The sequence below is a fragment of the Oncorhynchus tshawytscha genome, linkage group LG10 (assembly GCF_018296145.1).
Source record: "Oncorhynchus tshawytscha isolate Ot180627B linkage group LG10, Otsh_v2.0, whole genome shotgun sequence".
Classification (NCBI taxonomy): domain Eukaryota; kingdom Metazoa; phylum Chordata; class Actinopteri; order Salmoniformes; family Salmonidae; genus Oncorhynchus; species Oncorhynchus tshawytscha.
Genome location: NC_056438.1, coordinates 75,997,881 through 76,021,235, shown reverse-complemented (window position 1 = coordinate 76,021,235; position 23,355 = coordinate 75,997,881). Strand labels below are relative to the sequence as shown.

The following is a 23,355-nucleotide window of genomic DNA, read 5'->3' as shown; positions in this document are numbered from 1 at the left end:
AGCTTCAGCAGGGTATCCTGATATCCAGTCTACTCCTGTGTTAGTTTTGGCTGGAAGAAACCAACAGTCCAACAGACGTCAGTAGCTGTTATAGAGAAAGTCTAAGTTCATCCCAAATGGTACCCTATTCCTAGTCCCTACAGTATGTAGTGTACATGGGGAATTGTGCGACGTTCATCTCGTAGTATTGTTCTTGGTTCCAGACATACCAGTCTTTCACTGTTTACAGAGGAGACACAGTCAACAGGCTGCAGCCTCCCAGCTAGTGTCATGTGGCTGATGAAATGAATAGAGGAGATATATGCAGACAGCCTTGGCTGAAAGGTCAAAGCCGAGCTACTCGTTCAAAGCCCGCGGGGGCGGGGGCTTTATATGTCTGTGGTGTTCACTAGATTCAGCACATCCAACATCCAACACTGTACTGCAGACATACTCTCTGAGTAGAGCTGGGCTTTTGAAGACAAGCTTTTTCTTTTCATTCTGACCTGAGCCTGTCTGGCCTGTCTTCACACACCTAATCATGTGTCGGTGGGAAAACAGTTCCAAAAAACATTAGAAAAGTAGAACAGTCAAACAACTTTGAAATATGAGAGCATGTTAATTCCCAAACAGGCTCAACCAATGAATACGATGAGAGATGGTTTCTTAGTAATTGGAAGATTTCAAACATTTTATTCAGATTTTGCTTAAAGGAAAGGTTCACCCCATTTTGAATGTTATACTGTTTTTTTGTGCATCTCTGAGTGATGTTCTACCGACTCCCTGGCTCATTTCATGTTTTCATGTGTATCTGAATTATTGGCGATCAAGCAAGCAAGAATCCATCCGGAATTACGTAACACCGTGATAAAGTCTCTCTAACAGTTTGTAGTGGTACAGACTCAGTACATTGGTTATCAGTCAACCGGGCTTGAGGAGGAGAAAGAGAGCTGTTCTGCAGTGAGGGTGGAGGAGACGAGAGTGAGGGGAGGAAACTGGGCTTGACGTCAACAGAGGAGAAAGGAGAAACAGAGCTGTTCTGCAGTGAGGGTGGAGGAGACGAGAGTGAGGGGAGGAAACTGGGCTTGACGTCAACAGAGGAGAGAGGAGAAACAGAGCTGTTCTGTGGTGAGAGAGGAAACAGGGCTACGTTTACACAGGCAGCCCAATTCCTATCTTTTTTTTTCTTCACAAATTGGTGTTTTGACCAATCAGATCAACTCAGAAAAATATATTTGATGTGAAAAGATCTGATGTGATTGGTCAAAAATAACAATTAGTGGAAAAAGTAACAGAATTGTGCTGCCTGTGTAAACGCAGCCAGAGACAGAGGGGTGTCTCATCCTATCTGTAGGGGCTCTGGGAGAGAAGTGGTGAAACTCTCAGACACGATTTTTAATAAACAGAGAGACAGAGAGGGTAGCAGGCCTACCTGCAGACGATTCCGACATGCAGTAGTTTGTTACATATCATAAAGACAGGGTTCCAAAGGACACCCTATTCCATATTTAGTCCACTACTGTTGATCAGGACCCATAGGGCTCTGATCAAAACATAATGCACTATTTAGGGAATAACTTGTAATTTCAGGTGCAGAAAAGGCTGTTTAGACACGGAATACCATGGAATAGAGACAGCTAGGAGAATGGAAACACGCATCGGTGCCAGAACAGAACATAAAACATTTCAAATCAATATTAATACCAATTATTAGGTCACTGCTATCTTTATTTCATACACAAAGGTAAGAAATGTGACACCGTCAGTTTTTGCTGTCTTGAGTTTTTGCCAACCCCCCAGACACCACACATACATGTTAATGTATGTTGAAGTTCTTGCTTCATACTGTGCCTCTCAAGGCCTGTGCATCGCAGGCTTTCATGTGGAATTCCCCTCCTGTCTGTCTGGAGCGTTTTCCCTTGGAAATAGCCCCCTCTTCAGGGCGAGCTCTGACCGTGTCCACCACTGACCGTGTCCACCACTGACCGTGTCCACCACTGACTGACATCTCTTCACCACGTCAGGGCTCCTGAGGAAGAGAAAAACACAGCATTCAAAAGGCCAATCTGCAATACGTACAACCCATGGTCAATGGTCATTTCAATGACTGATGTAAACTGTGCGGCTAAATGACGCAACAACAGCATCTCCCCAGAAGGTTTGGGGCAGTGATGTAAAGCACTTACACTTTTTCTCAATTGCTAAAACACTAAAACCCATTGTCTGAACAAAGTTCTCAGTTGCCTGGACTCATTTAGCTAATTATGCAGTCTGTTGTCAATACCTTAAACCATTTCACATGGTAAAACACCATTTGCAGATCTCACTTAGACTTTTCAGCAAAACTCTAAACACATTCTCATTCTCAAAACACATTCTGCACTCTAATGCACATGTCATCCATACTGGTAAACACAAGTGGCAACAATCAAATACAAATAGAGAAGGTATGTCATTGATTGAACACAACCACTCAACATTGATTTAACCTGTTTCAAATGATGCGACACAACCAATATAAGCCAGTTCAGAGAGCAAACAGGTTGTTGAAGGTGGGAAGGAGAAAGTCTGAGAATGGATACTGTAGTACAGTGCATTGTAGGCTGTATACTGTACAATGGGCAAATTGTATGGCCCTGAACATTGTGCTTTCCATTTATTAACAGTACTGACTGCTCAATAGATTTTGACTGGTTGCAGGTTCATATCAACAAAGAACAAGAATTACAGTATCACAGAGACAAAGGACAAGTTTGTGAGATGCAGGGTACATTACTGTAAAAATAGGGGTACAAGGAGGAGGAAGAACAAAAAACAAAATTGCAAAGAGCAAAGCAGAGTATTAATTTCTGATCAATTTTGAGCTACTATGTCCACAGTGAAGCCGGCGTATAGCACAATATAGCACAACGTATAGCACAATATCACACAATATTTTCAAAATGTTGTTATATATATTATATATATATATATATATATATATATATATATATATATATATATATATATATATATATATATATATATATATTGGATTTTCCATTCCATAGAGGTATTTCTGTACTGTTCAGTCTTAATGTAGTGATGGATATTTAAGCGATAAGGCCCAAGGGGGTGTTGTATATGGCCAATATACAAATGGCAAAGGGCTGTTCCCCTGCACGGCACAACACAGAGTGCCTGGACACAGCCCTTAGCCGTGGTATATTTGCCCAATGCCCAAACCCCTGAGGTGCATTATTGCTATTATAAACTGGTTACCAATGTAATTTGAGCATTAAAAATAACTGTTTTGTCATACCCGTGGTATAAGGTCTGATATACCACAGCTGTCACCCAATCAGCATTCAGGTCTTGAACCACCCAGTTTATACTTTAGAATAGATGAAGTGAAGGAGGATAAACTCATGGGTTAGCTATGTGTCCTTGGGATATCATGACTCATTCAGCCTTGCTACTGTAGCTGGATGAGCCGGGGGGGAAAAAGTTGTGCCTATCAGTGGAGGCTGATGGGAGGAGCCATAGGAGGACAGGCTCATTGTAATGGCTGGAATGGAATTAATGGAATGGAATCAAACTCATCAAACATATAGAAACCACATATTTCCATTTCCATTCATTCCATTCCAGCCATTACAAAGAGCCCGTCCTCTTATATTTCCTTCCGACCAGCCTCCACTGGTGCCTATAGGGAATAGAGATCCAGTTGGGACACAGGCAAGGTAAGCACAGAAGACAATTACACTACTGTACGGAAGCTTGGCAAAGAAAGTTAGGTGGAAATGTTGTTAACTACAGCAGAGAAGAGATGCAGAGAACAAGAGAGAACAAGAGAGAACAAGAGAGAGAACAGGAGAGAACAAGAGAGAGAACAAGAGAGAGAACAAGAGAGAACAAGAGAGAGAACAAGAGAGAGAACAGGAGAGAACAAGAGAGAGAACAAGAGAGAACAAGAGCGAACAGGAGAGAACAAGAGAGAACAAGAGAGAACAGGAGAACAGGAGAGAACAAGAGAGAAGAGGAGAGAAAATTGTTCTCTCTTGTTCTCTCCTGTTCTCTCTCTTGTTCTCTCGTTCTCTCTTGTTCTCTCTCTTGTTCTCTCTTGTTCTCTCTTGTTCTCTCTTGTTCTCTCTCTTGTTCTCTGCATCTCTTCTCTGCTGTAGTTAACAACATTTCCACCTAACTTTCTTTGCCAAGCTTCCGTACAGTAGTGTAATTGTCTTCTGTGCTTACCTTGATGAAAGGAGATGAGAGAACGGGAGAGAAAAGGAGAAAACAGACGAGAAGAGGAGAGAACAGGAGAGAACAAGATAGAATAGGAGAGAACATGAGAGAACAGGAGAGAACAGGATAGAAGAGAAGAGAAGAGGAGAGAATAAGAGAGAATAGGAGAGAACAGGAGAGAACAAGAGAGAACAGGAGAGAACAGGATAGAAGAGAAGAGAAGAGGAGAGAACAGGAGAGAACAAGATAGAAGAGGAGAGAACATGAGAGAACAGGAGAGAACAGGAGAGAACAAGATAGAAGAGGAGAGAACAGGAGAGAACAGGAGAGAACAAGATAGAAGAGGAGAGAACATGAGAGAACAGGAGAGAACAGGAGAGAACAAGATAGAAGAGGAGAGAACAGGAGAGAACAAGAGAGAACAGGAGAGAACAGGATAGAAGAGAAGAGAAGAGGAGAGAACAGGAGAGAACAGGATAGAAGAGAAGAGAACATGAGAGAACAGGAGAGAACAGGATAGAAGAGGAGAGAACATGAGAGAACAGGAGAGAACAGGAGAGAACAAGATAGAAGAGGAGAGAACAGGAGAGAACAGGAGAGAACAAGATAGAAGAGGAGAGAACATGAGAGAACAGGAGAGAACAGGAGAGAACAAGATAGAAGAGGAGAGAACATGAGAGAACAGGAGAGAACAGGATAGAAGAGAAGAGAAGAGAAGAGAACATGAGAGAACAAGATAGAAGAGGAGAGAACATGAGAGAACAAGAGAGAACAGGAGAGAACAGGATAGAAGAGAAGAGAAGAGGAGAGAACAGGAGAGAACAGGAGAGAACAAGATAGAAGAGGAGAGAACATGAGAGAACAGGAGAGAACAGGATAGAAGAGGAGAGAACATGAGAGAACAGGAGAGAACAGGAGAGAACAAGATAGAAGAGGAGAGAACAGGAGAGAACAGGAGAGAACAAGATAGAAGAGGAGAGAACATGAGAGAACAGGAGAGAACAGGAGAGAACAAGATAGAAGAGGAGAGAACATGAGAGAACAGGAGAGAACAGGATAGAAGAGAAGAGAAGAGAAGAGAACATGAGAGAACAAGATAGAAGAGGAGAGAACATGAGAGAACAAGAGAGAACAGGAGAGAACAGGATAGAAGAGAAGAGAAGAGGAGAGAACATGAGAGAACAAGATAGAAGAGGAGAGAACATGAGAGAACAGGAGAGAACAGGATAGAAGAGAAGAGAAGAGAAGAGGAGAGAACAGGAGAGAACAAGATAGAAGAGGAGATAAGAGGAGAGAATAAGAGAGAATAGGAGAGAACAGGAGATAAGAGGAGAGAATAAGAGAGAAGAGGAGATAAGAGGAGAGAATAAGAGAGAATAGGAGAGAAGAGGAGAGAACAGGAGAGAACAAGATAGAAGAGGAGATAAGAGGAGAGAATAAGAGAGAATAGGAGAGAACAGGAGATAAGAGGAGAGAATAAGAGAGAATAGGAGATAAGAGGAGAGAACAGGAGAGAACAAGAGAGAACAGGATAGAAGAGGAGAGAACAGGAGAGAAGAGAAGAGAAGAGAAGAGAAGAGAAGAGAACATGAGAGAACAAGATAGAAGAGGAGAGAACATGAGAGAACAAGAGAGAACAGGAGAGAACAGGATAGAAGAGAAGAGAAGAGGAGAGAACAGGAGAGAACAAGATAGAAGAGGAGAGAACATGAGAGAACAGGAGAGAACAGGATAGAAGAGAAGAGAAGAGAAGAGAACAGGAGAGAACAGGATAGAAGAGAAGAGAAGAGAACATGAGAGAACAAGATAGAAGAGGAGAGAACATGAGAGAACAAGAGAGAACAGGAGAGAACAGGATAGAAGAGAAGAGAAGAGGAGAGAACATGAGAGAACAAGATAGAAGAGGAGAGAACATGAGAGAACAAGAGAGAACAGGATAGAAGAGGAGATAAGAGGAGAGAATAAAAGAGAATAGGAGAGAACAGGAGATAAGAGGAGAGAATAAGAGAGAAGAGGAGATAAGAGGAGAGAATAAGAGAGAATAGGAGAGAAGAGGAGAGAACAGGAGAGAACAAGATAGAAGAGGAGATAAGAGGAGAGAATAAGAGAGAATAGGAGAGAACAGGAGATAAGAGGAGAGAATAAGAGAGAATAGGAGATAAGAGGAGAGAACAGGAGAGAACAAGAGAGAACAGGATAGAAGAGGAGAGAACAGGAGAGAACAGGATAGAAGAGAAGAGAAGAGAAGAGAAGAGAAGAGAGAGAACAGGAGAGAACAAGATAGAAGAGAAGAGAAGAGGAGAGAACAGGAGAGAACAAGATAGAAGAGGAGATAAGAGGAGAGAAGAGGAGAGAACAGGAGAGAACAGGATAGAAGAGAAGAGAAGAGAAGAGGAGAGAACAGGAGAGAACAAGATAGAAGAGGAGATAAGAGGAGAGAATAAGAGAGAATAGGAGAGAACAGGAGAGAACAAGAGAGAACAGGAGAGAACAGGATAGAAGAGAAGAGAAGAGAAGAGAACATGAGAGAACAGGATAGAAGAGAAGAGAAGAGAAGAGAAGAGAAGAGAAGAGAAGAGAAGAGAAGAGAAGAGAAGAGAAGAGAAGAGAAGAGAAGAGAAGAGAAGAGAAGAGAAGAGAAGAGAAGAGAAGAGAAGAGGAGAGAACAGGAGAGAACAGGAGAGAACAAGATAGAAGAGGAGAGAACAGGAGAGAACAGGATAGAAGAGAAGAGAAGAGGAGAGAACAGGAGAGAACAGGAGAGAACAGGAGAGAACAGGAGAGAAGAGTGAGAGAACAGGAGAGAACAGGATAGAAGAGAAGAGAGAGAACAGGAGAGAACAGGAGAGAACAGGAGAGAACAGGAGAGAACAGGAGAGAAGAGAAGAGAAGAGGAGAGAACAGGAGAGAACAGAGAGAGAACAAGATAGAAGAGGAGAGAACATGAGAGAACAAGAGAGAACAGGAGAGAACAGGATAGAAGAGAAGAGAAGAGGAGAGAACATGAGAGAACAAGATAGAAGAGGAGAGAACATGAGAGAACAAGAGAGAACAGGATAGAAGAGGAGAGAACAGGAGAGAAGAGAAGAGAAGAGAAGAGAACATGAGAGAACAAGATAGAAGAGGAGAGAACATGAGAGAACAAGAGAGAACAGGAGAGAACAGGATAGAAGAGAAGAGAAGAGGAGAGAACATGAGAGAACAAGATAGAAGAGGAGAGAACATGAGAGAACAGGAGAGAACAGGATAGAAGAGAAGAGAAGAGAAGAGGAGAGAACAGGAGAGAACAAGATAGAAGAGGAGATAAGAGGAGAGAATAAGAGAGAATAGGAGAGAACAGGAGATAAGAGGAGAGAATAAGAGAGAAGAGGAGATAAGAGGAGAGAATAAGAGAGAATAGGAGAGAAGAGGAGAGAACAGGAGAGAACAAGATAGAAGAGGAGATAAGAGGAGAGAATAAGAGAGAATAGGAGAGAACAGGAGATAAGAGGAGAGAATAAGAGAGAATAGGAGATAAGAGGAGAGAACAGGAGAGAACAAGAGAGAACAGGATAGAAGAGGAGAGAACAGGAGAGAACAGGATAGAAGAGAAGAGAAGAGAAGAGGAGAGAACAGGAGAGAACAAGATAGAAGAGAAGAGAAGAGGAGAGAACAGGAGAGAACAAGATAGAAGAGGAGATAAGAGGAGAGAATAAGAGAGAATAGGAGAGAACAGGAGATAAGAGGAGAGAATAAGAGAGAACAGGAGAGAACAGGAGATAAGAGGAGAGAATAAGAGAGAACAGGAGAGAACAGGAGATAAGAGGAGAGAATAAGAGAGAATAGGAGAGAACAGGAGATAAGAGGAGAGAATAAGAGAGAATAGGAGAGAACAGGAGAGAACAGGAGAGAACAGGAGAGAACAGGAGATAAGAGGAGAGAATAAGAGAGAATAGGAGAGAACAGGAGAGAACAGGAGAGAACAGGAGATAAGAGGAGAGAATAAGAGAGAACAGGAGAGAATAGGAGAGAACAGGATAGAAGAGGAGAGAAAATGAGAGAAGATGAGAGAAAGGGAGAGGATAGGAGAGAACAGGAGAGAAGATGAGAGAAAGGGAGAGGATAGGAGAGAAATGGCAAGAAGAGGAGTAAACAGGGGAGAAGATGAGAGGAGGGGAGAGAAGGGGTGAGAAGAGGAGAGGAGGGGAGAGAAGGGGTGAGAAGAGGAGAGAAGAGGAGAGAAGAGAACAGGAGAGGAGAAAACAAGAGAGAATAGGAGAGAACAAGAGAGAAGAGGAGAGAAGAGGAGAGAACAGGAGAGGAGAGGAGAGGAGAGAACAAGAGAGAACAAGAGAGAAGAGGAGAGAACAAGAGAGAAGAGGATAGACGAGCAGAGAAGATGAGAGAAGTGGAGAGAACTCTTGAGAAGAGGAGAGTAGAGGAGAGAAGAGGAGAGAACAAGAGAGAACAAGAGAGAAGAGGAGAGAACAAGAGAGAAGAGGATAGACGAGCAGAGAAGATGAGAGAAGTGGAGAGAACTCTTGAGAAGAGGAGAGTAGAGGAGAGAAGAGGAGAGAAGGGGAGAGAGCTAGAGAGAAGAGGAGAGAACAGGAGACAAATTGAGAAAAGAGGAGAAAAGGGGGAGAACTGGAGTGAAGAGGAGAGAACAGGAGACAAATTGAGAAAAGAGGAGAAAAGGGGGAGAACTGGAGTGAAGAGGAGAGAACAGGAGAAAGCAGGAGAAAACAGGAGAGAAATAGGAGAGAAGTGGATAAAACAGCAGGGAAGAATAGAGAAGACATAATAGAAAAGAAAATCAATGGAATTAATTATATTTTCACTGTAGCCTTTTTCAACTGATAATAGTCTAAACAGACTGTGTTTTCAGAATACACCAAATACACTGTCATAAAATTAAATCACAATTGCGTAGTTACAAGTGATTTACCATAAACGATATCTGCACAGAATTAATATACTTCTACGATATTTCAAAGCCTATTTTGAAAGCTTTAACATGAAGTCACAGGCCTTTTCTCTCTGGGAGGAGTTCGCTATAGCCCCCACAGGCGTTCTCTCTATGGGAGTGGTTCGCTATAGCCCCCACAGGCGTTCTCTCTATGGGAGTGGTTCGCTATAGCCCCCACAGGAGTTCTCTCTGTGGGAGTGGTTCGCTATAGCCCCCACAGGAGTTCTCTCTGTGGGAGTGGTTCGCTATAGCCCCCACAGGCGTTCTCTCTATGGGAGTGGTTCGCTATAGCCCCCACAGGAGTTCTCTCTGTGGGAGTGGTTCGCTATAGTCCCGCGGGCCTTGGCTCTCGCCATGTTTGAACGATGTCTAGAAGTGCTCATGTTTATGGGAACATTTGAAATATAACAAGCTAACGTTTTGGTTTGCCTCACTCTGCTCTGGCATCTGTCCAAAGGCTTGATAATTAAAACCAGATTGTGCTTGGCCCAATTCACAGAAATTAGGCACAAGCCAGAAAAAACAAAATTGCAATTACACATATTCTGCACAAGAGGGAGGTATTTCACACAAACGGGAACATTCTCTCTTTATAATTTGTCCTTTTTCTCAATTGTGAGGTAAAACTTTTGAGACTTCTATTACTTCAATTAATTGAAATGGCAAGAATTCTTTAATTAGTGATGTTTGATTGTTGCCAAATAGATCACTATCTTCACAAATGTGACCTCTGTGAATGACACAAAGACTACCTGCCAAATTGCAAACTTTTCCCTATATAGTGCACTACTTTGGACTACAAAACAATGGTCCTGGTCAAAAATAGTGCACTAAAAAGGGAATAGGGTGCCATTTTGGACGTAACCAAACTTTAAATCAAATCAAAGTCTATTGGTTGCGAACATAGACTTTCATAACTTATCACAGGTGTGCGAAATGCTTGTGTTTCTAGCTCTAACAGTGCAGTAATGCCTAGATAAATGCTTCTGTTTCTACTAGCTCTAACAGTGCAGCAATACCTAGCTAAATGCTTCTGTTTCTACTAGCTCTAACAGTGCAGCAATACCTAGCTAAATGCTTCTGTTTCTACTAGCTCTAGCAGTGCAGTAATACCTAGCTGAATTCTTGTTTTTCTAGCCGTAACAGTGCAGTAATACCTAGCGAAATGCTTGTGTTTCTAGCTCTAACAGTGCAGTAATACCTAGTGAAATGCTTCTGTTTCTACTAGCTCTAGCAGTGCAGTAATACCTAGTGAAATGCTTGTTTTTCTAGCTCTAGCAGTGCAGTAATACCTAGTGAAATGCTTGTTTTTCTAGCTCTAGCAGTGCAGTAATACCTAGTGAAATGCTTGTTTTTCTAGCTCTAGCAGTGCAGTAATACCTAGTGAAATGCTTGTTTTTCTAGCTCTAGCAGTGCAGTAATACCTAGTGAAATGCTTGTTTTTCTAGCTCTAGCAGTGCAGTAATACCTAGTGAAATGCTTGTTTTTCTAGCTCTAACAGTGCAGTAATACCTAGCTAAATGCTTATGTTTCTACTAGCTCTAACAGTGCAGTAATACCTAGCTAAATGCTTATGTTTCTACTAGCTCTGACAGTGCAGTAGTACCTAGCTAAATTATTGTGTTTCTAATGCTAACGGTGTAGTAATACCAAGCTAAATGCTTGTTTTTCTAGCCGTAACGGTGCAGTAATACCTAGCTAAATGCTTGTGTTTTCAATGTTAACTGTGCAGTAATACCTTGCTAAATGCTTGTGTTTCTAATGTTAACTGTGCAGTAATACCTTGCTAAATGCTTGTGTTTCTAATGTTAACTGTGCAGTAATACCTAGTAATAATAAATATAAAAACAATACACACATAATCTAGAAGAAAAAAATACAAATGATCAAAATTAGCAATGTATATATACAGTGGCAAGAAAAAGTATGTGAACCCATTGGAATTGCCTGGATTTCTGCATAAATTGGTCATCAAATTTGATTTTAACTTAATCAAGAATAGACAAACATATTGTGCTTAAACTAAGAACACACAAATGATTGCATTTTTCTTGTCTATATTGAAGACATCATTTAAACATTCACAGTGTAGGTTGGGGAAAGTATGTGGTGGCCTCCCAGGTGGCGCAGTGGTTAAGGGCTGTGCCACCAGAGACTCTGAGGTCTGTGGGGCGATGCACAATTGGCCTAGCATCGTCCGGGTTAGGGAGGGTTTGGCCGGTAGGGATATCCTTGTCTCATCGCACACCAGCGACTCCTGTGGCGGGCCGGGCGCAGTGCGTGCTAACCAAGGTTACCAGGTGCACGGTGTTTCCTCCGACACATTGGTGCGGCTGGCTTCCGGGTTGGATGCGCGCTGTGTTAAGAAGCAGTGCGGCTTGGTTGGGTTGTGTATTGGAGGACTCATGACTTTCAACCTTCGTCTCTCCCGAGCCCGTACGGGAGTTGTAGCGATGAGACAAGATAGTAGCTACTAACAAACAATTGGGGAGAAAACGGGGTAAAATTCACACAAAAATTCACACTCCCGTCAGGAGTCCATGACCCAGTTGCACAGGGAGGTGTTCAGACCCAGGACCCTGAGCTTAGTGCGCCCGGCCCACCACTGAAGTCGCTAGTGCTCGATGGGACAAGAACATCTCTGCCGGCCAAACCCTCCCCTAACCCGGACGACACTGGGACAATTGTGCGCCGACCCATGGGTCTCCCAGTCGCGGCCGCCTGCTACAGAGCCTGGACTCTAACCAGGATCTCGAGTGACACAGCTAGCACTGCGATGTGCCTTAGACCACTGTGCCATTCGGGAGACCCGATGCCTCCATCATTCTTAAGTGGAAGAAGTTTGGAACCACCAAGACCCTTCCTAGAGCTGGCCGCCTGGCCAAACTGAGCAATCGTGGGAGAAGGGTCTTGGTCAGGGAGGTGACCAATAACTGACGGTCACTCTGACAGAGCTCTAGAGTTCCTCTGTGGAGATGGGAGAACCTTCCAAAAGGACAACCATCTCTGCAGCACTCCACCAATCAGGCCATTATGGTAGAGTGGCCAGACAGAAGTCACTTCTCAATTAACGGCACATGACAGCCCACTTGGAGTTTGCCAAAAGGCACCTAAAGACTATCAGACCATGAGAAACAAGATTATCTGGTCTGAGGAAACCAAGATGGAACTCTTTGGCCTGAATGCCAAGCGTCACGTCTGGAGCAAACCTGGCACCATTCTTACGGTGAAGCATGGTGGTGGCAGAATCATGCTGTGGGGATGTTTTTCAGCGGCAGGAACTGGGAGACTAGTCAGGATCGAGGCAAAGGTGAACGGAGCAAAGTACCGAGAGATCCTTGATGAAAAGTTACTCCAGAGCACTCAGGACTTCAGACTGGGCCAAAGGTTCACCTTCCAAAAGGACAACGACCCTAAGTACACAGCCAAGACGACACAGGAGTGGCTTCAGGACAGGTCTCCGATGTGCTTGAGTGGCCCAGCCAGAGCCCGGTCTAAAACCTGATCGAACATCTCTGGAGAGACCTGAAAATAGCTGTTCAGAAACGCTCACATCCCAACCTGATAGAGCTTGAGAGGATCTGCAGAGAAGAATGGGAGAAACTCCACAAATACAGGTGTACTAAGCTTGTAGCGTCATACCCAAGAAGACTCAATGCTGTCATCGCTACCAAAGGTGCTTTAACAAAATATTGAGAATAGGGTCTGAATAATTATGTAAATACAGTATTTAAGTTTTTTCTTTTTTATAAAAACATGTTTTTGCTTCGTCATTATTGGGTATTGTGTAGATTGAGGGAAGAAAGCTATTTAATCAATTTTATAATAAGGCTGTAACCAAACAAAATGTGGAAAGGGGTCTGAATACTTTCCAAAGGCACTGTATAAACAGAGTACGTTACAGTCCCGGATATCTCTCTGGACGGAGATCTTTGCCCTGAGCTCGTCGACTAGGGACTGACCGTTAGCGAGTAATACACCGCCTGAGTCTCGGGCCCCACTTCTTCTTCGTCTTCTCCGGTGTCAGCGTATTGGTGCAGCCCGCGGGATGAATAGAGCTAACTCTGGAAGTTCAAACAACCTCACGCTCAACGTCAACAAAACAAAGGAGATGATCGTGGACTTCAGGAAACAGCAGAGGGAGCACCCACCTATCCACATCGACGGGACAGTAGTGGAGAGGGTAGTAAGTATTAAGTTTCTCGGCGTACACATCACGGACAAACTGAATTGGTCCACCCACACAGACAGTGTGGTGAAGAAGGTGCAGCAGTGCCTCTTCAACCTCAGGAGGCTGAAGAAATTTGGCTTGTCACCAAAAGCACTCACAAACTCTTACAGATGCACAATCGAGAGCATCCTGTCGGGCTGTATCACCGCCTGGTACGGCAACTGCTACGCCCACAACCGTAAGGCTCTCCAGAGGGTAGTGAGGTCTGCACAACGCATCACCGGGGGCAAACTACCTGCCCTCCAGGACACCTACACCACCCGATGTCACAGGAAGGCCATAAAAATCATCAGGGACAACAACCACCCGAGCCACTGCCTGTTCACCCCGCTATCATCCAGAAGACGAGGTCAGTACAGGTGCATTCAAGCAGGGACTGAGAGACTGAAAAACAGCTTCTATCTCAAGGCCATCAGACTGTTAAACAGCCACCACTAACATTGAGTGGCTGCTGCCAACACACTGACTCAACTCCAGCCATTTCAATAATGTAAAAATTGATGCAAAAAATGTATCACTAGCCACTTTAAACAATGCCACTTCATATAATGTTTACATACCCTACATTACTCATCTCATATGTATATGCTGTATTCTATACCATCTACTGCATCTTGCCTATGCCGTTCTGTACCATCACTCATTCATATATCTTTATGTACATATTCTTTAATTCCTTTACACTGTGTGTATAACGTAGTTGTTGTGAAATTGTTAGGTTAGATTACTCGTTGGTTATTACTGCATTGTCGGAACTAGAAGCACAAACATTTCGCTACACTCGCATTAACTTCTACTAACCATGTGTATGTGACCAATAACATTTGATTTGATTTGAAGTCTGATATCTGCTCAAATATCTGGTGAGTGACCATCAATCTAATATCCAAATGTTATTTCCCGGGCTGTAGGTAATAATACAAGAACAAATAATGTAAGAAGTAACACATGCAAAAAAAAATACTGCAAAGTTGGCTAGGAACTGGAAACAGTGCGACCGTGTCTGTCGGCGCTATCTTGTCCTAACTGGAGAAACGAGTGGGGGAGTTATTTTGTAGTCCTGCCAATGACTCAGATAGATAGTCATGTCTGTTATCCTATAAATACTTACCGAAAGAGAGGGTAGACTAGCGGCAGTTGTATCCAATATCTATCCCAGATGGTTGGTGTCTCATTACAATAAATGATTAAACTCTATTTTTTTTAAACTTTCCATTTCTCTGAAGTCATGATGACTAAGTTATAGCAAGAAGCAGAAACTAATGTGACATAAACATCAGCAGACAAACAAATAAACACACAGACACACACAGACAAATAGAGACACACACACACAGACAAATAGAGACACAGACACACACAGACAAATAGAGACACACAGAAACACACAGACACACAAACAGACAAACAGACACACAAACACACAGACAAACAGATTCAGACACACACAGACACACACACAAACACACAGACAAACAAACACACAGACAAACAGATACAGACACACACAGAAACACACACAGACAAACAGATACACACACAGACAAACAGACACACAAACACACAGACAGACACACAAACACACAGACAAACAGATTCAGACACACACAGACAAACAGATTCAGGCACACACAGACACACACAGAAACACACAGACACACAGATACACACACACAGTCATCTTGCATCTTCACAGATATGGCTGCTGAAATGTTATTTTTGTATAATCAAACTGTTATACTACCATGACGCGCACGTCATCAGCAGTCAGGTTGTGTAAACCACGAGTCAATCTGTGTAAATGTAATTCTCTATTTCTCTGAAGTCATGACTAAGAACTGCTAGGAAGGAACTCGTGACATGAACATTAGCACACACACACACACACACACACACACACACACACACACACACACACACACACACACACACACTTACCGCAAGCTTTCCTTCTCAGACTACTTATCGGTGTAGTTCTGTCCTTGTATTATATGTTCCAGGGCCCCATGGCAGTGAGGCTGTCCCCTCATACCATGTTGTAGGGGGGTGTCTTCAAGTCACTGGGAGGCAGGGCAGGGTGGGTTGGGTGGGTAGGGTAGGGTGGCTGGGCCAGGTGGGGCAGGACCGGCAGTGCTGGGTGGGCAGGGTAGGTTGGTTGAGCCGGACTCTTACTGAGCCTCTCCACCCGTCCGTTGTGGCGGGGGTACAGTGGAGATTTCTGGATCCTAAGAGTGGGGACACTGTATCCGACCATGGCTGTGGGATCAGACAGTTGAGTCCATAGGGGCAGGGGTAGGGAGGGGGTCATTTCTAGCTCTGGGGGGGTCTGGGGGGCCACATGGTTCAGTTCTCTACCTGGACCGGGTAGAGGAGGGTGTCCGTTGAGTCCCCGTCTGTCCTGTTTGGGGTCTTTGGAGGTGCTCAGAGGGCCCATGGGGCTCAGGGCTGTGAGCCCAACCCGGTTGGTCTTGATGACAGATGCGGTGAGGACAGGAGACAGGGAGTTAGTTCGTATGGTGACAGTATGGTCAGGTTGTCTGTACAGTAGGGAGACTCCCTGATCTCCACTAGTCTTCTGTCTGTCCACCAGGACCCCAGGGACGTCTCTGGGGTCGGGAGGAGGGTCATGCATGATGACAGTATGATCCATGTCGCTGCACTGTGGTCCATGGTTCCCAGGAGTCTTATGGTTGTGGACCAGGTCCCCTGTACCAGTCCAGTGGGTGTGTACCTGGACCCTAGTAGTCTTCTGGTTGACGATACGGTCCATGTCTCTGTAGTGTGGTCTCTGGTCTCCCTGGTTGAACATCAGGACTCCTTTACAGTCTCTGGGGTTGGGGTGACCGTCACCACCTTTACAGTCTCTGGGGTTGAGGTGACCGTCACCACCTTTACAGTCTCTGGGGTTGAGGTGACCGTCACCACCTTTACAGTCTCTGGGGTTGGGGTGACCGTCACCACCTTTACAGTCTCTGGGGTTGGGGTGACCGTCACCACCTTTACAGTCTCTGGGGTTGGGGTGACCGTCACCACCTTTACAGTCTCTGGGGTTGAGGTGACCGTCACCACCTTTACAGTCTCTGGGGTTGGGGTGACCGTCACCACCTTTACAGTCTCTGGGGTTGAGGTGACCGTCACCACGACTAGGGGACTTGTTACATGATCCCTCTTTCTCTTCCAGGTCAATGTTAGCTGTCAGACGATCTATCTGTTGGACCACCTAAAGGATGACCCAGAGTCAATAAACATAGTCACCATATACCATATGTTTTTTAAGAGTCATGCAATTTTAGATTTTGTTTGACAATGTAGAAATTATTATATTTTAGAACAGAATTCTCTTGTTAGGTGTCAGACAATACATCTGTTGGACCATCTACTGGACAGTACAGTGAGTCAATATATTACATTACTACAGTATATTACTACATTACTAAAGTATATTACTGCATTATACTACATTACTACAGGTTATTAATACATTATACTACATTACTAAAGTATATTAATACATTATACTACATTACTAAAGTATATTAATACATTATACTACATTACTACAGGTTATTAATACATTATACTACATTACTAAAGTATATGAATACATTATACTACATAAGTTACCAGTACATTATATTACATTATACCATGTTTCTGATTGGCTTGAATGGCATTCTAGAGCATGCGTTATTTATGGTTAGCTAAACTAGCAGGTCTGTTTGTTTAGTTATCAAGGACTGTATATCTAGCTATCGAGTAAACGTGTTATCTACTTGAACACATTTCTACCTGCAGACAAACACATTTCTAGTAGCAAATGTGTTCAATTATAGCCAAGGTATAAAAGGGATAAACAACTTGGGGCTCTATGCGTTCTCTGGAAAATAATGTAACTCTGTGGAAGGTTCATTCCATTCCGCTAGCACTTAGTGTTTCACTCCTTCCACATCATTCATTATTTTCCACAGCCCCTCGTTGATTAACCCGTACTTACTAGAGTATATTAATGCATTATACTACATTACTACAGTATATTAATACATTATACTACATTACTACAGTATATTAATACATTATACTACATTACTACAGTATATTAATATGTTATACTACATTACTACAGTATATTAATACATTATACTACATTACTACAGTATATTAATACATTATACTACATTACTACAGTATATTAATATGTTATACTACATTACTACAGTATATTAATACATTATACTACATTACTACAGTATATTAATACATTATACTACATTACTACAGTATATTAATATGTTATACTACATTACTACAGTATATTAATACATTATACTACATTACTACAGTATATTAATACATTATACTACATTACTACAGTATATTAATACATTATACTACATTACTACTTTCATTACCACTACATATGCTACATTACTACAGTATATTAATATATTATACTACATTACTACAGTACATTAATACATTATACTACCTACTACATTACTTACCACAACATTATAATACATTACTAAAGTATATTACTACATTATTGTACATTACTACACTATATTAATACATTATACTACATTACTAAATTAGTTACCACTATTACACATTATACTACAGTATATTAATACATTATACTACATACTACATTAGTTACCACTGCATTATACTACATTACTACAGTATATTAAAACATTATCCTACATAGTACATTAGTTACCACTATACCATACTACATTACTACACTATATTAATACAGTACACTACAGTATATTAAAACATTATACTACATAGTACATTAGTTACCACTATACCAAACTACATTACTACACTATAATAATACAGTACACTGCATTATTACGTTCGTTACCACTACATATTCTACATTACTACAGTATATTAATACATTATACTACATTACTACAGTACATTAATACATTATATTACCTTACTAAATGAGTTACCACTGCGTTATACTACATTAGTTACCACAACATTAAATACATTACTAAAGTATATTAATACATTATTGTAAATTACTACATTAGTTACCACTATACCATACTACATTACTACACTATATTAACACAATATACTACATTACTATGTTAGTTACCACTACGTTATAGTACATTACTACACTATATTAAAACATTATACTACATTACTAAATTAGTTACCACTATATTGTACTACATTACTGCAGTAAATTAATACATTATACTACATCACTACAGTATATTGATACAGTATACCACATTACTACATTAGTTAGCATTACATTATACTACATTACCACAGTACATTCATGCAGTATACTACATTACTACTTGCATTACCCCTACATTATACTACATTACTACAGTATATTAATACATTATACTACATTACTACAACATATTGATACATTACACTACATTACTACAGTATACTAATACATTATACTACATTACTACAGCATATTGATACATTACACCACATTACTACAGTATATTAATACATGACACTACATTACTACAGTATAATAATACATTATACTACATTACTAAATTTGTTACCACTACATTATACTACAGTATATTAATACATCATACTACATTACTACAGTATATTAATACATTATACTACATTACTACAGCATATTGATACATTACACTACATTACTACAGTATAATAATACATTATACTACATTACTAAATTTGTTACCACTACATTATACTACAGTATATTCATTCATTATACTACATTATACTACAGTATATTAATTCATTATACTACATTACCACAGTATATTAATACATTATACTACATTACTACATTTGTTACCACTACATTACTACAGTATATTAATACATTATACAACATTATGTTATACTGGACCATGTCTCTTTTACAACGCAAGTCTTTCAATTGAGCCATTCACAATGTTTTACAATTTACAGCATATTAAAATGCATATTGCATATTGACACCATTAAAGCTAAGCATAGGTAAGAACCTGTCTCAAGACAGGCTCTTTAATGTGCTTCTCTATCAATTCCAGCAGCAGGTTTTTAGCCAAACGGTCGATGTGAATCGCTTTCAATCAATGCAACTGCAAGAAATGACTCAAATTATGAGCAGTGCCACAGTATCTCCTTCCATGTCAGCCTGCATCATTCCTTTTTTCTACAGAGCTGAATGCATGAAGGCTATTCCACCGTAACAGAATAATGCTGTGACTCAGATTTTTCCCTTTATAATGTACAGTGTGCCAAACAAATACCAATGGAAACACATTTATTTGAAGAACTGTGCAGATGCCAAGTTTGGTAACAGAATGACAGCACAAACAGCACAAACCGTTGTTTTGTTACCAAACTTTGCCTCTGCCCAGTTCTTCAAGTAAATGTGTTTTCATTGGTTTTTGTTTGCCATTTTAAAGTGAAGAATCATCTGAGTCTGAGCATCATTCTGTTACTGTGGAATTGCCCATAAACAGAAAGAGGACACTCATAGGTCCATCAGTATCTGCTTTACTTCAAATGTTAACGTAAGCATGCTGAAACAACCCTACTGAAACATATACATGGACTCAAGGCAAACATGACCTCGTCCTCAGATCACTGTGTGTGTTTCAGCCAACTCCTCTGACTATTGTTGTCATGTTTGTTTTTGTCATACCATTCATCAATGACCATTCATAATAGGCACTCACTCGAAAACTTGTCCTTAAAATTGGTTGTATGATCCCCTAAGTACACTCCATAGAAAATTAGATATGGACAGAACTCAGATTGATATGCCTCAATCATTCATTGCATTTATGCAGGGTAAAGTGATGAATTATCAAAGCTTAATGGAGTACTGTCCATTTAATTCCATTTTCTATTGATTCATCAGCTTTTTGCTTTAGTCAACTTCTCAGACTACATGAACAGCATGACAACTAGTTAGCCTCGCGAGCCACACTGACCTTCCAAGCTTACATAAACATGCGTTATGTAGTGTGGCTCGCAAGGCTCGCCAAGGTACAAGTGGCGCAGTGCTAGAGGCGTCCCTACAGACCCGGGTTCGATCCCTGGCTGTATCACAACAGATCGTGATCAGGAGTCCCATAGGGTGGAGCACAATTGGCCCAGCGTCGTCCGAGTTAGGGGAGGGTTTCGCCGGGGTAGGCCGTCATTGTAAATAAGAATTTGTTCTTAACTGATTTGTCTAGATAAATACATGTTCAATAAAATAAAAAATAAAAAATTACTACAACAGTCAGAGTTGGCTAAAACACATACAGATTTGGGACCAGGCTCACTGTAGGTTAACATACAGTAGAGGCTTCTTACCTCCTTCATCTCCACGTGGACTTGTTTGAGACCACCCAGGACCCCCTCCAGGTCTGACACCACCTGTCTGATCTGCTCACAGACTGAAACCTCCTTCTCCCGGATCGAACCCTGGTTTATCCGGACCGAACCCTTCTTCGCCTGGACTGAATCCTCCTTCTCCTGGATCAAACCCTGGTTCTCCTGGGTTGAACCGCGGTTCTCATGGACCGCACACTCATTCTCCCGGATCGAATTCTGGTTCTCCAGGACCGAACCCTTCTTCTCCCTGACTGAACCCTCCTTCTCCTGGAGCAAACCCTGGTTCTTCCTGACCAAACCCTCAGAGCTAGAGCCAGCAGGGACATGTCGTCCATTACAGCCGTCTTCTCCTATCCCACCTCCAACTCCTCCAGCCTTTAATCTAGTAGTCCTCTCCTGGTGGTTAGCTCTATCTCCCCTGCCCTGAGAGGACACAGGCCTGGGACTTGGACCACCAATGCCACAGCATCCATTTGGCATGTGGGAGTGTAAATTTCCTTGTTCTAGTGGTACACACCTGTCCAAATGATCGTGTTGACCACCAGCAGTAAATCTCCAGTCCTGCCTTTCTGTACTGTAACTGTAGCTAGCCTGTCTGTGTTTCGGCTGATCCCAGATCTTGTCTTCTGGACCGTAGCTAGTCTGTACGTGTATCGGTTTGTCTTCTGGACTATAACTAGCCTGTCTGTGTTTCGACTGATCCCAGATCTGTTCTTCTGGACCATAGCTAGTCTGTCCGTGTATCGGTTTGTCTTCTGGACTATAACTAGCCTGTCTGTGTTTCGACTGATCCCAGATCTGTTCTTCTGGACCGTAGCTAGTCTGTCCATGTATTGGCTTGCATTCTGGACTGTAGCTGTAGCTAGCCTGTCTGTGTAGTCCCTGTGGACCGTAGCTAGTCTGTCTTTCTAGCCTCAAACTGTAGCTGCAGCTGGCCTGTCTGTGTTTTGACTGACCCCAGATCTGTTCTTCCACTCCATAACTAGCCTGCCTGCGTATCGGTTTGTCTTCTGTACTGTAACTGCAGCTGGCCTGTCTGTGTTTTGACTGACCCCAGATCTGTTCTTCCACTCCATAACTAGCCTGCCTGCATATCGGTTTGTCTTCTGTACTGTAACTGCAGCTGGCCTGTCTGTGTTTTGACTGACCCCAGATCTGTTCTTCCACTCCATAACTAGCCTGCCTGCGCCCCTCTGGATCGTAGTTGTAGCTAGTCTGTCTGTGTGCCGGCTCTGGGTCCGCCAGGAGTGACAAGGCTGACGCATGTCTGCTGCTGTTGAAGGGGTGTGTCCCGGTCGCCGTCCCAACAGCGTCACCTCCACCCTGTCCCACACAGCCACATTGTTCTCTCACAGGGGAATAGTGTCTCAGACCAGGGCCTGAGGGCTCCATTGGACAGCTCCACTGGGCAGGGTTGTAGTCATAGGTTTGGCTAGGGCTAAATAGGTCTGGCTGAGGTTGGGCATTCTGACCCTGCCCTGTGAACACTGGCCTCCTCTGTGGGGCCCTGTGAGTGTGACCAGCTTCAGCTTCAATGCCTCCTCCTCTTCCACCTCCTCCTCTGCCTTCACCTCCTCCTCTCCCTTCACCTCCTCTACCTTCACCTTCTTGTCTGCCTCCTCCTCCTCCTCCACCTCTTCCTCCATCTCCTCTTCCACCACCTCCTCCTCCTCCTCTGCCTTCACCTTCTTGTCTGCCTCCTCCTCCTCCTCCTCCTCCACCTCTTCCTCCATCTCCTCTTCCACCACCTCTTCCTCCTCCACTTCTCTCACCATTCTCTAGTCCAGGCTCTATATACTCGGTCTCCACAGGGAAAGGAGGAAGCTGGAAGTCTTCCCTGAGGTCCAGTGATGCTGGGTGGTCTGGATGGTCTGGGCGTGTGGGTGGTGGTCTGTTTCCCCCTGGTCCTCCCTGGAACAACGTGGGTCCGTAATGGACACCGTGGCGGCAGTAGCAGTAGTCGTTATTGTTTTGATGAATGAGTCCATAGTGTCCCGTCCGTGTGCTGTCTGAGTACATTTCAGAATTAAAACGGTCCGTCCGGAGTAGAGTCTGACTGCTGTGGAAAATACCTATAAAAACACAACTGGTTTCCTTCTCCTCCCTGCTGTTCTCTAACTCCAACCTAGTCATTCACTCTAACTGTTTTCCTCATCTAGCTACGACTGACTCCACCGCAAACGCGCCCCCCACACTTTTCTTCAGCTTTGCCTCTTTTTTTAACCTACGACGCCCCTCCCCCTTTAGTCTTCCTGTTGTTTCTCTTTCTCTCCTCTACTTGTTTTTCTCTTTCCTTTCTTTCCCTTGACCCCTCTCTTACTTTTCCAACTTTTCTCCCACTCTTTCTTCACCCTGCAGCCCTCTCTCCTGCTCGGGGGCCCCTTCTTCTCCACCTCCCTCCCCGCTCTCTCGCTCTCTCGCTCTCTCTCCTTCTCTCTACCTCTCCCTCGTTTCGTTCCTCAGTCTCATCTGCTGCTGAAGGCTTCCCGTCTCTCTCCCTAACTTGGTTGTCCATTTCCCGTTTCCTTCCCCTCCTCTCCTCCTCCTTTTCTCGTTACCTCCCTTCCCCTTCTCCTATTTTTACACCTTTCACTCTCTGAGTCTCAGTGCTGTTTCTCACTCTATCTCA

The 23,355-nt window shown here is 42.8% G+C and overlaps 1 protein-coding gene across 3 annotated transcripts; it reads right to left on the bottom strand.

The window, feature by feature from the left end:
- Positions 1–641: 641 nt before the first annotated feature.
- On the bottom strand, positions 642–22,346 carry LOC112255693. Of its 3 annotated transcripts, none has more exons than XM_042329097.1 (4): positions 21,759–22,346; positions 20,706–21,662; positions 15,321–16,602; positions 642–2,008 (listed from the first exon to the last, which is right to left on the bottom strand). In XM_042329097.1, the coding sequence occupies exons 1-3, from the start codon at positions 22,116–22,118 to the stop codon at positions 15,409–15,411; spliced, it is 2,511 nt and encodes an 836-aa protein (XP_042185031.1). In that variant the 5' UTR covers positions 22,119–22,346; the 3' UTR covers positions 642–2,008; positions 15,321–15,408. The 3 variants fall into 3 exon arrangements, with proteins under 3 accessions (XP_042185031.1, XP_042185030.1, XP_042185029.1); XM_042329096.1 differs by having other exon boundaries at positions 20,706–21,813; positions 21,910–22,346; XM_042329095.1 differs by having other exon boundaries at positions 20,706–22,346.
- Between the last annotated feature and the right edge of the window lie 1,009 nt (positions 22,347–23,355).

Coding starts and splice junctions, on each gene's coding strand:
- LOC112255693 (XM_042329095.1), bottom strand. CDS start 22,118: ATGGAGCCCTCAGGCCCTGGTCTGAGACACTATTCCCCTGTGAGAGAA. Junction 16,603..20,705: donor TCCACGTGGAGATGAAGGAG/GTAAGAAGCCTC, acceptor GTCATCCTTTAG/GTGGTCCAACAGATAGATCG.